This window comes from Trichomonas vaginalis, chromosome IV (genome assembly GCF_026262505.1).
Source record: "Trichomonas vaginalis G3 chromosome IV, whole genome shotgun sequence".
Taxonomy (NCBI): Eukaryota; Parabasalia; order Trichomonadida; family Trichomonadidae; genus Trichomonas; species Trichomonas vaginalis.
In genome coordinates, this window is record NC_067206.1 from 25,652,719 (window position 1) to 25,668,549 (window position 15,831).

The window sequence follows — 15,831 nt, forward strand, 5'->3', positions numbered from 1 at the left end:
TATTTCTTCTTAAAATAATGTCATCTTTTGTTGCTTAACTTCTTTAAAGTCCGTCTTTCCTGCAACTATATGAACTTCCATATATGAACGAGGTGTTGGTAGCTCTTTGTATTTGTTCCATAACTCTTCCCAATCTTCTGTTGCTCCTGACTGTTCAATCATTGACTGAAAGTCTCTCATAGAATAACCTTGAAAGATAACGAAGTCAGTGCATAGTCTCTTAATGTTTAAACATATATGTCTCCATGTTTGACACATGATGACAACAGTATAGTTATAATGTCTGACCTTAGTGATGAAGTTCGCTAATGGTGAACGTGGGTCATTCAATAAGTCATGACCACCATAATCGTCTAACACTAATAGAGAATTACTGGGATACTTTGTGAAAGGATATTTGTTCAACTTCTTTACAACATATATTGCAATCTTCTTATACTCAAACTTTCCATCAGGTTTCCTTAGTTGATGCTTTGTTAAGATGTGTTCCATCTCCTCTGAAATTTTTTCGAACTTACTTTGAACGAACTCAACAATAGCGTAATACTTTGCTTTCATCTTAACGTTCTTCATTAAATAAGGCATAAGTTCTTTATCATCCTTTTTCAGTACTGGTGCTTTAACTTGACTCATAAATGTCTTCGCTGTTTTATCCATTGTTCCTGATGTTGCTGAGATAACTATTGAGTCATAATATGGAGTATTAGTGAAGCGGTCTGTTATCATTATATGACGAATAACACCATATGTCTTACCTGAACCCATCTTACCGCAGTAGAAATAAACACCATTAGTACAAAATGGATAATCATCAGAAAATGGCATAATGAGTGCATTGTTTAGTTCTTTACTATTCTTACGTGCTCCATCATGAAGAATCTTATCTACTTGATTAATAACTTTCTCCATCTTTTAGTTACATATAAAATGTCTAAATATGATGGATTATACTATGAACATGTTATGAATGATGGCACGATAAGTGGTAATACAGTCTCATATAAATTACCGAGAGACTTCATTGAATATCCTGCGTCAAAAGCTCTTGAGATAAGAAAGATAAGTCTTGAGCATCCAGACTTTGAGTTTCTTGCTATTCCATTAGAAATGACAGATTCATCAAAATCAGTGAAAAAAAGGTTTGACATGAGATATTACATAAAACCCAACATGACTACACAGGAGTTGAATGAAGGTCTTATGGAAAAAATGACTGAGGCAAGTAGAGAATTTGTTGATTGTTACTATGATTCAAATGAAAATAAATTGAATGTATTAAGAAAAGGTACATCACCAATCATAACATTACCTTCATACAGTAGTATAGAAAAAAATGCCTTGAATTATAAATATGACATGTCCCTAGGAGATGTGTTGGATTTCATCACTGCGTTATTAGAAACCACTGAAACAGACACAACATCAAGAAAACCAGAGCTTGTTTGGGAAGATGACCATGGTAGAACATTCACGCAAAAAGTAATTCCATCGAAAGCAAAATTTTTAGACTTATGGGAAAAAAAATATATCTCGCGAATGCATGTATATTATAGTTTTACCATAGCAGATTTCACTGACGAAAATGATAAAGATAAAAAAACATATAAGTACTTTGATGAGCTTTTCATAACTATAGCGAATATCAGGTTTATCCTTGAGCGAAAGGGCAAACCAACATATAAATTTGTCGGTTATCAGATAAAAATAAATCCTCTCCTTGAGCCTTTAGTAACGTTGAGTAACATTGCTCATGATAACAAACAATTTATATGTAATGTGAATGAACAGCTTGTGCCACCAAAATTTTACGATATCACTGGTTATAAAGATGCACTCGTGTTTGAGTTTTATAAGCGCTTTTCATTCAAAAGAGTTGAAGAATCAACTGATGGTCAAAAAAAGGAATATTATGTAAAAGAACCATATGAAATTCCTAAAGACTCTAATATAATGGTTGAACTTATATTAATGTCTGGTACTCAATCTCAACATAAATAGTTTACGTGACAGAAATTTTTTGACACGTAAAGTTTACATTTTAATGGAAGCGAACAACACAGCTCCTGCTAATCCTCTTGCCATCCAGAAGCCAGAGGACTGTTCTTCAGTCACCTCTGGCGACGAGGAAATATTGATGGGTGGCGAGAGTCCGAAGACCGAGATCAAGATCCCAGATCTCGATCCTTCAAAACAGACCGCTAGAAGGAAAGGTCCTCAAGCTACTCCTCGAGAGCTACGTTTAATTAAGACCAGCCACAAGTATTTGAAGCAGCTGGAGGAGTCAAACGTAGCTCTCGAGGAACTAAAGCTCAAGCTGGCTGAAAAAGTAGAGGAAGCGAAAGGTAAAGAGCTCTACATCAGCCAGCTTGAGCATAAAGTTGACTCTTATGCCAACGAGATCTGCGATCTTCGATCTCGTCTCAACCGTGTGGGACATGAGTCAGACAGCTGGCATGAAAGGTTCCTTATGACTGACGCATCCTACCATGAATTAAAGCGCGCCATAAGGAACTTAGCCACTGACTTCTGATCCCACACATAAGTTAAGAATAAACGCTTAATTTCATTCATATAACTCTTATTTTTACTCATATTACTCACATATATCCGCATATAACTTATAGTTCATTGTCACTCAGATCACGATCTTTCGATCGTGATCAAACACATAAAAAGGGAAAAAAAGGGTATAAAGTTATAAATGTAAGGTGTTTATTCTTAAGTTAGTTACTCCAAGTCAGAAGATTATGATTTATCAGCCCCTGCTAGTGAATAAAGGTTAGTTTACATATGAACGTTTATTTTTACACATATATGCGTACATATGTGCGCCCGTATAGTGTCACTTTTTCATTGTGCCGGTGCCTGTAGCTGTAGGCTACAGGCAACGCACAATATATACTGTACTCATAAATCCACTCAAACTTATTAATTGAAGTTAATTTAGACTCAAAGCTTGATTTACACTCTTTTCATCAGAATTCTTTACTGATTTAGCTTACTTTTATTCACACTGTAATACATTTGCTTTTCAAGAAAAAGAATTTCAAAAATAATTTCTTGAGAAAAAGCATTTTCTTACAATACCCATTCCATATTTTTCTAATTAAAAATAAAGACATATAAATTTTTTTTGAAAGACATTTATTTACAACTTTTTATACTTCGTTTAAAGCTAATTTGAGAAATTGATATTTATTTGTCCATATCAAAGATTTGGGAGAAAAAAATTCTGATACAGTTTCGAAAATTTTTTTAGATGAGTCATAAGCTCATCCAGAATTATGAATATATAGCTGCACATATCAAAGATTACATTCAAGAGGAAAAGCTTTTTGATGTTTTTGAACTCGAAGGTTTAAAGAAAATCCTAAGTTTAGCGAACTTTACATCAGAAGATTTCATTACTCTTCTTAAACAATCTGAATCTACCCTTGATGAAAATGAGTTATATGAATGCGCTCGAAACACTAAAGTTTCAATTCGCAATTACCAAGAAGTTATTTCAACACTTAAATCTGTTCGAAAATACATGAAATTAACTATATTAGATGGAATTATTGGTTTTTTAGATGAAACTGATAAAATTATTTCAGAATCAACAGTAAAAATCCAAAAACTTCAAGCAGAGTTAAATTCCATTCAAAAAGCAAAACAAAAAAGTGACAACGAAATACAATTTCTTAAATCCGAACTCAAAGAAAAAGAAACTATAATGTCTCAAATTAATGAAGAAAATTCCACCGATTCGAATCTACTTAAAGAATTCAAATATCCAAATCAAGCTTCAAAAATTATTTGGAATATCAATACTAACAATATCACAGAATCCACAAAACAGATAATTGAACTCACTAAAATCCAAAAAATTCATGTCAAAATGGCTCTTTATTTAATTGATACCATTTCAACACTTCGCGTCAAGAATATTGCTGAATATGCAAAATTTTATCAAGATATTTCAAAAGAGTTTTCTTTAATTATCAAACCAGAAAATGAAGATTTAGCAACATTATTATCCTATAAAGGTTTCAATTTTAAAGATTTCAAACCTTACAAAACAGAAGAAGACATTCTAAATATCTATGAAATAGGTAGCCTTTTATATTTTATCGCTTGGGATAAAATCGATGATCTTAAAAGTGAATTCCCAAACCTAGATGCTAATGAGAAATGCCATGATTTAACACCTCTTGAGTGCGCATGCAAATTTGGATCAGAGTTATGTTTCAAATACCTGAAAAATCAAGGTGCAAAATATACTGAAAATACTGCAAAATTTGCTTCTAAAGGCGGAAATAAAAAAATTTTCTCACAAATGCTAAACGACGGTCAATCATTTAACGGTTTAATCGACATTGCATTGATTCACCGAAATTACGAACTTGTGAATTATCTTTCAACACGTTTTGATCAACATCCTTCTTCAGAAATAGCAAAATTTTTGTATTATGGGAATTTTGATACTGCATCATATCTAATGCAAAATGGAAATAGCGTGAACAATAAATTTATTCTCTTTCTTTTAATATCAATCATATTTTTATGAAATTCTCTTTCTTTTAATATCAATCATCGTTTTATAGAATTCTCTTTCTTTTAATATCAATCATCGTTTTATAGCATTCTCTTTCTATTTATATCATCATCTTTTATGCCATTTCTATTTATTATCAATCATCGTTTTATATCATTCTCTTTCTTTTAATATCAATCATTGTTTTATAGAATTCTCTTTCCTTTAATATCAATCATCGTTTTATTTTATTCTTTTTATATTAACGAATGTCCACTTAGCATTGCAATTAAACAAAATACACCTGAAATTATCAAATTATTAATTGAAAATGGAGCAGACGTCAATACTAAACTTATCAACTTTTCTTTAATATCAATCATCGTTTTATGACATTCTCTTTCTTTTAATATCAATCATTGTGTTATATCATTCTCTTTCTTTTAATATCAATCATCGTTTTATAGCATTCTCTTTCTTTTATTATCAATCATCGTTTTATAGCATTCTCTTTCTTTTAATATCAATCATCGTTTTATAACATTCTCTTTCTTTTATTATCAATCATCGTTTTATAGCATTCTCTTTCTTTTATTATCAATCATCATTTTATAGCATTCTCTTTCTTTTAATATCAATCATCGTTTTATAACATTCTCTTTCTTTTAATATCAATCATTGTGTTATATCATTCTCTTTCTTTTAATATCAATCATCGTTTTATTTTATTCTTTTTATATTAACGAATGTCCACTTAGCATTGCAATTAAACAAAATACACCTGAAATTATCAAATTATTAATTGAGCACGGCGCTTCAAAATAATTTTACCATAGCACTTTCTAACATCCATATTTAAATAAAATAAATTTTTGCGATAAAATTATTTCCAAGTAGTAAATATAGGATGTCCAAAGGTGCGTTTAGCACAGCACTCTATATGAGACTATTAAAGGAGATATATGCTGATTATAAATATATAATAAAAAATATGAATATATGTATATGATGAGTATGTTGTATTTTGGCGCCATGCCGGGATATAAAATGAATTTTGAGACAAGAGGCGGTTTCGCGGGAAATTTTGGCGGGATTTTTTTCATTTTTTTAATGAATCATAAAGAAAACATCCTCGCTCTTGCAAAAAAATGCAAAGACTGTAAAAAAATCTACGAGACATTGGTAAAATGCTTCGGTATGGATGCTCCTAGCTATTCCACTGTAACGTATCATGTTAGGATGTATCACTTCATGAACAAAAAGGCGCCCATCATAAAAATTGACAAAAAATCGCCGGATCAAAGAAAAATCAAAGCAATTCTTCAAGCGCTAGATGAAGACCCAAGAGCATCACTCAGAAGGATAGAGGAGATGACAAAGATACCACGTACAACAGTCAGTTATTATCTGCACAATTATTTGAACTACAAACTTCTCGTAAACGAAAAAGGGGATTTGACGGAGTCAAATCCCCGCTCACAAAAAGTGGACTTTACATGTCAAATTTTATATGCATGTAATGTCCACTTTTATGAGTTTTAGGAAGGAATTGGAAGCCATGAGTTACTGACATTGCATCAGTATCTCATAGCCTCCAATTCCTTCAAAAAATGGGAGAAACTTTGTCCGAATAGTTTAACATTCGGACAAAGTTTCTCCCATTTTAAGAAGGAATTGGAGGGTAAGAGATATACCATATGAATGTATATCTCTTACCCTCCAATTCCTTCTAGAAAGTGTCCAAACTTTGGGTTAATTGCAAACTATTAACCCAAAGTTTGGACACTTTCAAGTGGAGATGGAAGGCTTTGGGGTATATATTAATACAATATACCTCAAAGCCTTCCATCTCCACTACAAATGGGAGAAACTTTGTCCGAATAGTTTAACATTCGGACAAAGTTTCTCCCATCTTTCAATGTAATTGCTACCTGTGAGGTACTGACTTGAAGTCAGTGCTTCACAGGTAGCAATATCCAAAATTTAAAAACATTTTATCAGTTTGTTAGAGAACTAGAGCCTCCTAGGTACTGAACCAGAATCAGTGCCTAGGGGACTCTAGTGATCTATATAAATCTGAGAAACTTTGAGGAAATTGTTCGACATTTCCTCAAAGTTTCTCAGCAATTTAGCGAGGAATGTTCGTTATCGTGTAGATATTTATAATATATACATGATAACAAACATTCCCCGCTAAAAGATGTAAAATCTTATAAGAAATAATTGCAAAAGAATAACAAATTGCAACAAATTTTATATGAAACTGAACCTTATGAGGTAGTGATTCAAGATCACCGCCTCATAAGATTCTGTTTCAATCTCAAGTATCTCAAAAGTAAGGCTCTATTTTTTGCCATGTAAAGTGTCACTTTTTCTGTCAAACCGTTTTTATCGTTTTCGTTTACAACAAACTAGCGTATACACGTTGGGGTCCGCACAACCTTAATTCAGTTCAAAAAAAATCTAGAGTCCAATCTTCGAAAGAGCTCCTCTCTATATTGGGTGCGTATCAATCCAAGAAGTTTCGCTTTTTAGTAACAGGGGACGAGTCTTGGTTTCAATATGCAACAGAAGCCAAAATCATGTGGATCCCGAAGGATGAAAATCCGCAAACATTCCCGAAGAAAAAAATTGACACACCAATGATGATGTTATCGGTTTTTTGGGGCGTGAATGGTATCATCGCAATTGATATTCTTCAAAAACCTAATACGATGAATGCTCAGTATCTAATTGACAATGTTCTTACTCAAATTATCAATTCTGATGAGTTTGAGAAATCCAAACAACAAAAACAAAAGTTTGCAATTCATTTTGATAATTCAAGAGTTCACAAAAGTCATAAGGTAATGAATTACTTGGTGGAAAACAATGTCAAAGTTGTTCCAAACCCAATTTATTCACCTGATATTGCACCCTCTGACTTTTATTTATTCGGCACGCTAAAAAAGAGAGCTGAAGGACGCGAATTCGCGAGTCCAGATGATCTTGAAAATTTTGTAAGAGAGCAATTTGAGCAATTTTCTCATGATGATTTAAAGCGTGTCTTTCAAGCCTGGATCGATCGCTGCGAACGCGTGATTGAATCCAATGGTGATTATATTTAAATAAACTTTATATATATGTAACTTGTTTATTTCTATTCGCAGTATTCAGGTTTGTGCTAAACACACCTTTGGACACCCTATAAATGACTATTATACATTTTTTGCGATAAAATTATTTCCAAGTAGTAAGGAGAAAAACGTGTAAACCAGGCAAAAAGGCGTAAACCTTAAATCTTTAGGGCTAAAAGTAGGAAAGATATTGTCCCCATATGTATGCGATCTGGGAGGTATGATTAGTTCAAAAATTCGACATAGATTTAATAATGAGATACCCTCAATTTTTAACTTTTGCAACTCCAAAAACCAGGTGTTTTTCCAGAACTACCATCTAGGATGAGTCCTAGGAGCTATAATTCTAGGGTTAGATGATACCCACTTAGTACTTTTATTTGTATATGTTTTAGTGGAATTTGGTGAGGGGTCATGAAATTCGTATCTAATTTGCTATCATCTAAGCTGGTAAAAGTTAGAGAAAGCTATTTACTGGTTGTATATTACAAATATACATTGTAATAGAAAATATAAGTGTTTGTGATTTAAATTCGCTCAATTAGCTCGAAAATTTGTTTTATATCCATGACAAACTAACACAATCCTATTTATGTGATTGCCAATCTGTTCCCAAAATATATCAGCATGAATATATATATATTGATATTATTTGCAATTTCATCATTAAATAGTACTTTTTTTCTATTTTTAATTTAGAAATAGTATATTTATATGATAGCGACACAAGATTTTAATTAAAAAATATATGTTATCGATCATCACACTCAAATTGAATTTCAAAAATTTTAGAATTTTTCAATTTCAATATTGAAAATATATTTCTTATATCATAGCGATTCATGTTATAATAATATGGAGAAAAATATTGTTTTGAATCTAAAATTTAAAATGAATGATTGGGCATTACATTAATCCAATTTATTGTTTATTTGTTAATCTAGTGGAAACAATTAATATTTTGGAGAAACAAAAATTTGAAATTTGAAATTTTGAAAAAATGCATGAATCGGTAATTAAACATTGATTTATTAATTTATTAGCCATGCTTTTGATGTTGGTCTTATTCTTAAGCCGATTTAAAGAATTAATTTTTCCAAATCGTGTTTGACATTAACACATATAGATATATCAGGAAAAAAAGTATCACTTATCAAGTTATTGGTTTTTATGTATCTCCTAACTTTGCCTCGTTCTGAATACAATTCTAGTTAATGAATTTTAAATAACTATATGAAGAATACATCATTTTGGTTTTATTATTATTAAAATGATATATATTAGCTATGTATATGCTTGTAAGAATATTATTCCGTGAATTGGAAACAGAAAAAATAAATTTAGACAGAAAATGCATATCTTTAAAAAATAATATGAAATTTAGCTTTGATATTATTATCCGATAAAATATGCATGATAATTACTCCGCAAATAAAATTTAGGAAGCAAGTTGTGACGGTTTGGGCGGTTTTCAATGGCCCACAAGGAAGGAAGTATCGTTTTATCAGGCAACAAGAGGTCTTGAAATGAGTAAAGGACTGATCACCCTTGAAAGGTTCAAACTTGCTTGCGCGCCGCAGTCTTAAAAATGATATGTTTCACTTCTGGTCGAAAATTTCAACCTCTATGACAGTTGTTGGATGAACAATTGTGTAGCGGGATGAAATCTGAGTGCGGCCTGGGGCTGCAGCATCAATTTTCCCGGCATCTTTACCGCAATCATCTCTTAGATTGCACACAAAGTTGCGAACGAGCAGTTTTCTATGCGGTAAAGATGCCGGAAAGAGAGAGTCGATGTGAGGTTCTTTTCGAGGGCTCCTCGAATGAGACACTGTTCCGCATTCATAACTTGAATGCGGAAGTTTGACCGACAAGAGTGCATTGTGCACTCTTGTCGGTCGCAGTGTCTCATTCTGGGAGACATTGCCTCTGCATGTCTCCCAGAATGGAACAATGTTCCGCATTGATAACTTGAACGCGGAAGTTTGACCGACAAGAGTGTATTGTGCACTCTTGTCGGTCGCAGTGTCTCATTCTGGGAGACATTGCCTCTGCATGTCTCCCAGAATGGAACAATGTTCCGCATTGATAACTTGAACGCGGAAGTTTGACCGACAAGAGTGTATTGTGCACTCTTGTCGGTCGCAGTGTCTCATTCTGGGAGACATTGCCTCTGCATGTCTCCCAGAATGGAACAATGTTCCGCATTGATAACTTGAACGCGGAAGTTTGACCGACAAGAGTGTATTGTGCACTCTTGTCGGTCGCAGTGTCTCATTCTGGGAGACATTGCCTCTGCATGTCTCCCAGAATGGAACAATGTTCCGCATTGATAACTTGAACGCGGAAGTTTGACCGACAAGAGTGTATTGTGCACTCTTGTCGGTCGCAGTGTCTCATTCTGGGAGACATTGCCTCTGCATGTCTCCCAGAATGGAACAATGTTCCGCAATCAGAATGTGATTCCAAAACTTTGACCGACAAGAGTGTATTGTGCACTCTTGTCGGTCGCAGTGTCTCATTCTGGGAGACATTGCCTCTGCATGTCTCCCAGAATGGAACAATGTTCCGCAATCAGAATGTGATTCCAAAACTTTGACCGACAAGAGTGTATTGTGCACTCTTGTCGGTCGCAGTGTCTCATTCTGGGAGACATTGCCTCTGCATGTCTCCCAGAATGGAACAATGTTCCGCATTGATAACTTGAACGCGGAAGTTTGACCGACAAGAGTGTATTGTGCACTCTTGTCGGTCGCAGTGTCTCATTCTGGGAGACATTGCCTCTGCATATCTCCCAGAATGGAACAATGTTCCGCAATCAGAATGTGATTCCAAAACTTTGACCGACAAGAGTGTATTGTGCACTCTTGTCGGTCGCAGTGTCTCATTCTGGGAGACATTGCCTCTGCATGTCTCCCAGAATGGAACAATGTTCCGCATTGATAACTTGAACGCGGAAGTTTACCGACAAGAGTGCATTATCCAATCATTTTTGTCATATACCTCAACCCACAAAGACAAAACCTTACATAAAATAGGTAAACTTTGCTTTTCACTTAATAGTGTTTATTTTTAATTTTTTGTTCTTTATATAACTTTTTCTTCTACTAAACTATTTTACAGACTCTACTGAGCTATCCTCACATATATACCTGTGACAATAACACATATATACTCCCTTCATATTCTGATCTCATGACATATTACAGCACAAACTATAATTATACAACATACCTCATAAAGTCTGATTTTACCCCTATCTAAGCGTTCAAAACCTATTTTCCCCGCGTAATCTGATTCGGTTGAAAGTTACAAGCTCTCAATTTTCGTCCCTTTTGTACGTTTATTATAATTGTAGCATATTGTCATCAAGCACGCGACTAACCAGCAAAGACGTGTCCTCTAATTCCGTCCCTAGTTCAAAAATCTGGAACTATTTAAGCAAAAACATTCGATTTCAAAATCAAGCATTCTTTATTCAACGAGTAAAACATTAAAGTATGATTTGTCATACACGGAATAATGACAAGCTCTTAGAGTATGTTTAGTACAGAGTTACTGCCAACATGAGTTCTTGAATTTGGTAAGTTAGAACAAAAGAAGCCATATGTCGCATCTAAGGACTTGTACTTATCAGAGTATTACTAAATGTTTAAGAATGTTAGTTATTCGTCCCAAACTCGTACGTTTCCACGCGAATCTTGATAATAAATATACTATTTTGGACTTTTTGCAATAAATCTCTTTTTACCACATTAGCATATCTGTGTGTATGCTACTTAACCTCTTTAGAGACCATTAAGATAATGTTTTTGATACTTTTTCAAGACTATGCCATAAAGTAAACGAATAATTTACAAAATGATATTAAAAAATTTAATTTTATTATGCTTTTATAAATATTGAGACTTTTTAGGACTATTTTAAAAATGTAAATAGATCAATCATTTTAATATTAGATAAGATAATCTAAAGACGTCAGATGTTTCAATAACTTCAGATCAATGACTAATATGAAATTTAAGATTTGTGTTAATTTAAGAATTAACAATGGAATCTGGTTTAGAAAGATGGAAAGCATAGAGAATCTAAAGGATAAGAGAGATTAAATACAAAATGCTGCATAAAAAGGCAGATCAGTGAGAAGAAATCATGAGGTTAAAAAGGAACATTCAAATTAGAATATAACATTGCATATTACAATATTAATATTAAAGATAATACTGCACATCATTGTGCAATTACACTATTTTAAATATTTTCATAAATAATGACTTACAAGTTAAAAAAATGTAGAATTAACTGCATGATCCAATATTGGACCGAATGTATGTTTGAATCTATAACTGAATTCATTAATGACAAAAAAGTGACTCTATAACTGAGTATCTGGCTGACAATATGCCTGAAAGTTTGAATGTGTCTAGGAATATAACTGACAGTTTGAGTGACATTTTGAATGAGGGTTTGGTTGTCAGTATAACTCAAGGTTTGAGAGAGAATATGACTCACAGTTTGACTGACAATATGACTTAGAGTTTGAGTGACAGTATGAACAACAGTTTGGGTGATAGTATGAACTACAGTATGACTGAGAATATGACTGACGGTTTGACAGACACTTTGACTTACGGTTTTAGTTAGAATAAGACTGACAGTTTGAGTGACAATATAACTGACGGTTTGACTGACAATATGACTGTTGATTTGAGTGAGTGTATGATTGAGAGTTTGGGTGACAATATGACTCATAGTTTAAGAGAGTGTATGACTGATGGTTTTAGTGAGAATAAGACTGACAATTTGACTGACAATATGACTGACGGTTTGACAGACACTATGAATTAGCTTTTTATTGAGAGTAAAACTGACAGTTTGACTGACAATATGACTGACGGTTTGACCGACAATATGACTGACGGTTTGACCGACAATATAACTGACGGTTTGACAGCCTCTATGACTTACGGTTTTATTTAGAATATGACTGAGAGTTTGGGTGACAATATGACTCATAGTTTAAGAGAGTGTATGACTGATGGTTTTAGTGAGAATAAGACTGATAGTTTGAGTGACAATATGACTGACGGTTTGAGTGACAATATGACTGACGATTTTAGTGAGAATAAGACTGATAGTTTGGGTGACAATATGAGTTAGTATACAAGTCATGGGTACGGCGGCACTGCGTTCCACCTTACCCAATACTTGTGAATTTGACACTTTACAAAGCCGCCAACCACTTCACTAACGAACTCACTAATGTAAAAAATAAACGTTCTCACTATCGTTCTCACTAACGACTTCACTAATGTTCTCATAAATTTTCCTCAATATCTTCATCATCAGTGTTAACCCTATTGTAGTCATACTTGAAGCCATAAACTTTCTCTAACTTCTTAACGTACAATTTACATAACTTACCTTCGTCATCGTATGGTTTAATGATATAACTATTTCTATCTTTATACACAGTCAATGAAAAGTCAACTGGTCTCGGATGTATTTGAAAGAACATGTTATGCTCAGGAAGGAAGAATAAATGTTTAAATGTATGTTTGTTATACTGTGGAATTCGAATGAGTTGCTTTTGTTCTGTCATTTACATAAAAATAAAATAAAAAATAAACTTAAAAATAAATGATATTACTACCTTCACGCGTATGAAAACATAGCACAAAAATAAATTTAGGTGAAGTGGTGAAATCTCACCTCTTTTTTCACCTGGTTTTTCACCCACTTGAATTCATTGCTTTATAACACAAACGACAACACTAACTTAACCTTAAATATTTACAAAACCGCCAACCACTAACGACTTCACTAACGAACTCACTAATGAAAAATAAACGTTGTCAGAGGTGAAAAAATAAATTTAGGTGAAGTGGTGAAATCTCACCTCTTTTTTCACCTCATTTCTACCCTGTTGAATTCATTGCTTTATAACTCTCTTCCTTTCTCCAACTCTTCTAACTTCTTCTTAAGTTCAGCAATGTTGTCCTCATGAAGTTTAATCTTCCTTAATATACCTTCTCTATCTAATGGTTGCTTTATCTTTCTAAACTGAACTCTACCATCCTTCATAGTATGAATGTAAAAACCTTCTGGAATAGTTCCTGATTTAATGTATTCTACCAAAAACTTTTGTTTCATTGCTTCAGTGACTTTATTTGTCATTTCAATCAAATAAAAATTTTAATATTAAATAAAAATAACGTTATTTTTTTTCAGTAAGGAAACGCAGGAGTTTTACGATTTATTTGAGGAGTAGGTTCTGGTTTAAATGTTGGAGTCGGTTTAGGAGTTGACTTTTGAACAGGAGTTTGTACTTCCATAGGTTCAGGAGTCATTGAAGGTTTTGCTTGTGAAGGCGTTGGTTTTGACGTTGGTTTTGGCGAATGTGTTGGAGTTTGTTTAACTTCAGCTACTTCAGTATTATTTACAACATTTGCTTTATTTCTTTTCAACATCATAACTGCTCCTGCTGTAGCTAGCAAACCTAGTGGGAGACCATATATTATATAGGGACTTGACCAAATGCTATTTTTGACAGGAGCTGGTGGAACACCTAACCTTGGTGAGACTGCTCTTTGCCATTGTGCAGCTCGTAAGAAATATTCAATAGGTGCTCCATAATCGTTTGGTAAAGTTTGTTTCATAGATGGTGAAGGTTCACGAGAGCTTGATGAAGAACTCATTTATAAGCTTTAAAAATAAACGTTCATCCTTTATTCCTCACTGTCGTCAGCTGCTAAGTTATAGTCATCTAATCTTATTATTGGGATTCCATTAGCACGCACTTGTATGGCAAAGCAACAATCCCTCATAAATCCAATAAGTGGCTTTGGTACATTTTCAGTTGCTAGTTCAATAGGTCCTTTAACAGACAATTTGTATGTTATTGGAGCAGTAGATGTTTGACCTTGCTGGAAGCAAAAGTCCACTTCTGTTGGAAAACCACATAAGAAATGTGTGTTGTCATAGCTATCCCATTTATGTTCCACACTACCATCATCCACCAATGACCTCATAACATCTTCATTAAATCCAATCATATCATTGTTTGTATTGCAAGCGTTCGCAACCATTTCATAAAATACAGGTCCATATGATTTTTCAGGTTCTGCAGGCATATTTCCATAAGCTCCCATGGAAAGCTGAAGATATTTAAACTTAGGGTTCTCAAAATTAACATAATAGTTGTCTTTCTTTCTAAATAGTGCCCAAATACTTTTAACATTAATAGGCGTATAAGCTGCTGTAAATGTTGCACTTGAACTATCTGTATTCTTTGAGAATGAACCGTCCATAGGAATCCAATCCATAACTTTAACAGGAAAACATAAAGCCTCGTTTGTATAATGTTCTACAAGTTCTGTATAAATGTTAGGGTCTAAAGAGAATGATTTTGGATGAATGAAACATTCATTAAAATCCATCTTTGTTCGAAATAGTTGCTGGGTTACAGTTGTAATAGTAACTGTTCCACTAGCTTCTATTGCCTTCGTTATCATAGTGAATGGTTCATTCCATGGAACAAATTTATTTGTCGGTGGATTTGAATCTGAAGCAAATGCAACTTTAAGAGTTGGATTGAAAGCAATGATATCATTTACAGATATAGATGTGCATTGTAAGGCGTCGCTACTGAACTTTACTTTAAGCTGAATGTTACCAGCAAATGCAGGAATAAATCTTATAGCTTCTAATGGTAAAAACTTTCTAACAGGAATTCTTAAACGAAGCTTAAAATCAAATGATTTTCCTGCTGTAATTGGACCACTAACAATTTGTCCTGTTCTGCATGTTCCCGAATGACTCCATACATCTTCATGTCGAGTCTTTGAGAAAACATCTACTTTCTTTATTTGTTCGGTAGTTTGTGAGTTTGAAGTTATATATGCTTCTTCTCTTGCATTGTCTTGAGAATATACGATACGACCATTTGCAAGGATTTGATATCCAGCAACTGCATAGAAAGCGTCATCGAAACCAATCCAAAATCCTGGTGGGTTTGTTTTATTAGAACCTAAACCAATTTCTTTATCTACAATAAATTGACCTTCCATTTTATACGTAATGAATGTATTGTAAAGGTCCAACATATTTTCACCAGGAGGTGAGAGATTGAATGTTACCCATGTGTTATCTTTAGCAGTTCCAGGTTGTGATGGAATCTTTGCGTCAGAATATTTTCTA

The 15,831-nt window shown here is 33.5% G+C and overlaps 7 protein-coding genes and 1 pseudogene across 8 annotated transcripts, besides 8 other annotated features; 2 read left to right on the plus strand and 6 right to left on the minus strand.

Moving 5' to 3' along the window:
* Nucleotides 1-2,069: part of a mobile genetic element that runs on past the window's edge.
* Nucleotides 1-2,727: part of a mobile genetic element that runs on past the window's edge.
* Nucleotides 10-162, minus strand: TVAGG3_0167600 (uncharacterized protein; the record flags this gene model as incomplete). Its single annotated transcript, XM_051225171.1, has 1 exon — nt 10-162. The coding sequence occupies one exon, from the start codon at nt 160-162 to the stop codon at nt 10-12; it is 153 nt and encodes a 50-aa protein (XP_051110157.1).
* On the minus strand, nt 452-909 carry TVAGG3_0167610 (uncharacterized protein; the record flags this gene model as incomplete). Its single annotated transcript, XM_051225172.1, has 1 exon — nt 452-909. A coding segment is annotated over one exon (458 nt), but the record flags the coding sequence as incomplete, so codon positions are not given.
* Nucleotides 2,728-3,259: 532 nt separating the features above from the next.
* On the plus strand, nt 3,260-4,549 carry TVAGG3_0167620 (histone-lysine N-methyltransferase family; the record flags this gene model as incomplete). Its single annotated transcript, XM_001322637.1, has 1 exon — nt 3,260-4,549. One exon carries the CDS (start codon nt 3,260-3,262, stop codon nt 4,547-4,549), a length of 1,290 nt encoding a protein of 429 aa, XP_001322672.1.
* An 870-nt stretch (nt 4,550-5,419) lies between these two features.
* Nucleotides 5,420-5,447: a terminal%2Cinverted (terminal inverted repeat of Mariner transposon ID:TVAGG3_0167630).
* Nucleotides 5,420-7,703: a mobile genetic element.
* TVAGG3_0167635 lies at nt 5,516-7,623 on the plus strand (annotated as a pseudogene). The gene has a single exon. A coding segment is annotated over exon 1 (2,108 nt).
* Nucleotides 5,950-6,925: a mobile genetic element.
* Nucleotides 7,676-7,703: a terminal%2Cinverted (terminal inverted repeat of Mariner transposon ID:TVAGG3_0167630).
* Nucleotides 7,704-12,855: 5,152 nt separating this feature from the next.
* Nucleotides 12,856-13,393: a terminal%2Cinverted (terminal inverted repeat of Maverick-1C transposon ID:TVAGG3_0167660).
* Nucleotides 12,856-15,831: part of a mobile genetic element that runs on past the window's edge.
* Nucleotides 13,573-13,809, minus strand: TVAGG3_0167670 (uncharacterized protein; the record flags this gene model as incomplete). Its single annotated transcript, XM_051225173.1, has 1 exon — nt 13,573-13,809. The coding sequence occupies one exon, from the start codon at nt 13,807-13,809 to the stop codon at nt 13,573-13,575; it is 237 nt and encodes a 78-aa protein (XP_051110159.1).
* On the minus strand, nt 13,860-14,102 carry TVAGG3_0167680 (kinase C-related family; the record flags this gene model as incomplete). The annotated part of the gene is made up of 1 exon (XM_051225174.1): nt 13,860-14,102. The coding sequence occupies one exon, from the start codon at nt 14,100-14,102 to the stop codon at nt 13,860-13,862; it is 243 nt and encodes an 80-aa protein (XP_051110160.1).
* On the minus strand, nt 14,108-14,330 carry TVAGG3_0167690 (uncharacterized protein; the record flags this gene model as incomplete). Its single annotated transcript, XM_051225175.1, has 1 exon — nt 14,108-14,330. A coding segment is annotated over one exon (223 nt), but the record flags the coding sequence as incomplete, so codon positions are not given.
* On the minus strand, nt 14,361-15,701 carry TVAGG3_0167700 (uncharacterized protein; the record flags this gene model as incomplete). The annotated part of the gene is made up of 1 exon (XM_051225176.1): nt 14,361-15,701. The coding sequence occupies one exon, from the start codon at nt 15,699-15,701 to the stop codon at nt 14,361-14,363; it is 1,341 nt and encodes a 446-aa protein (XP_051110162.1).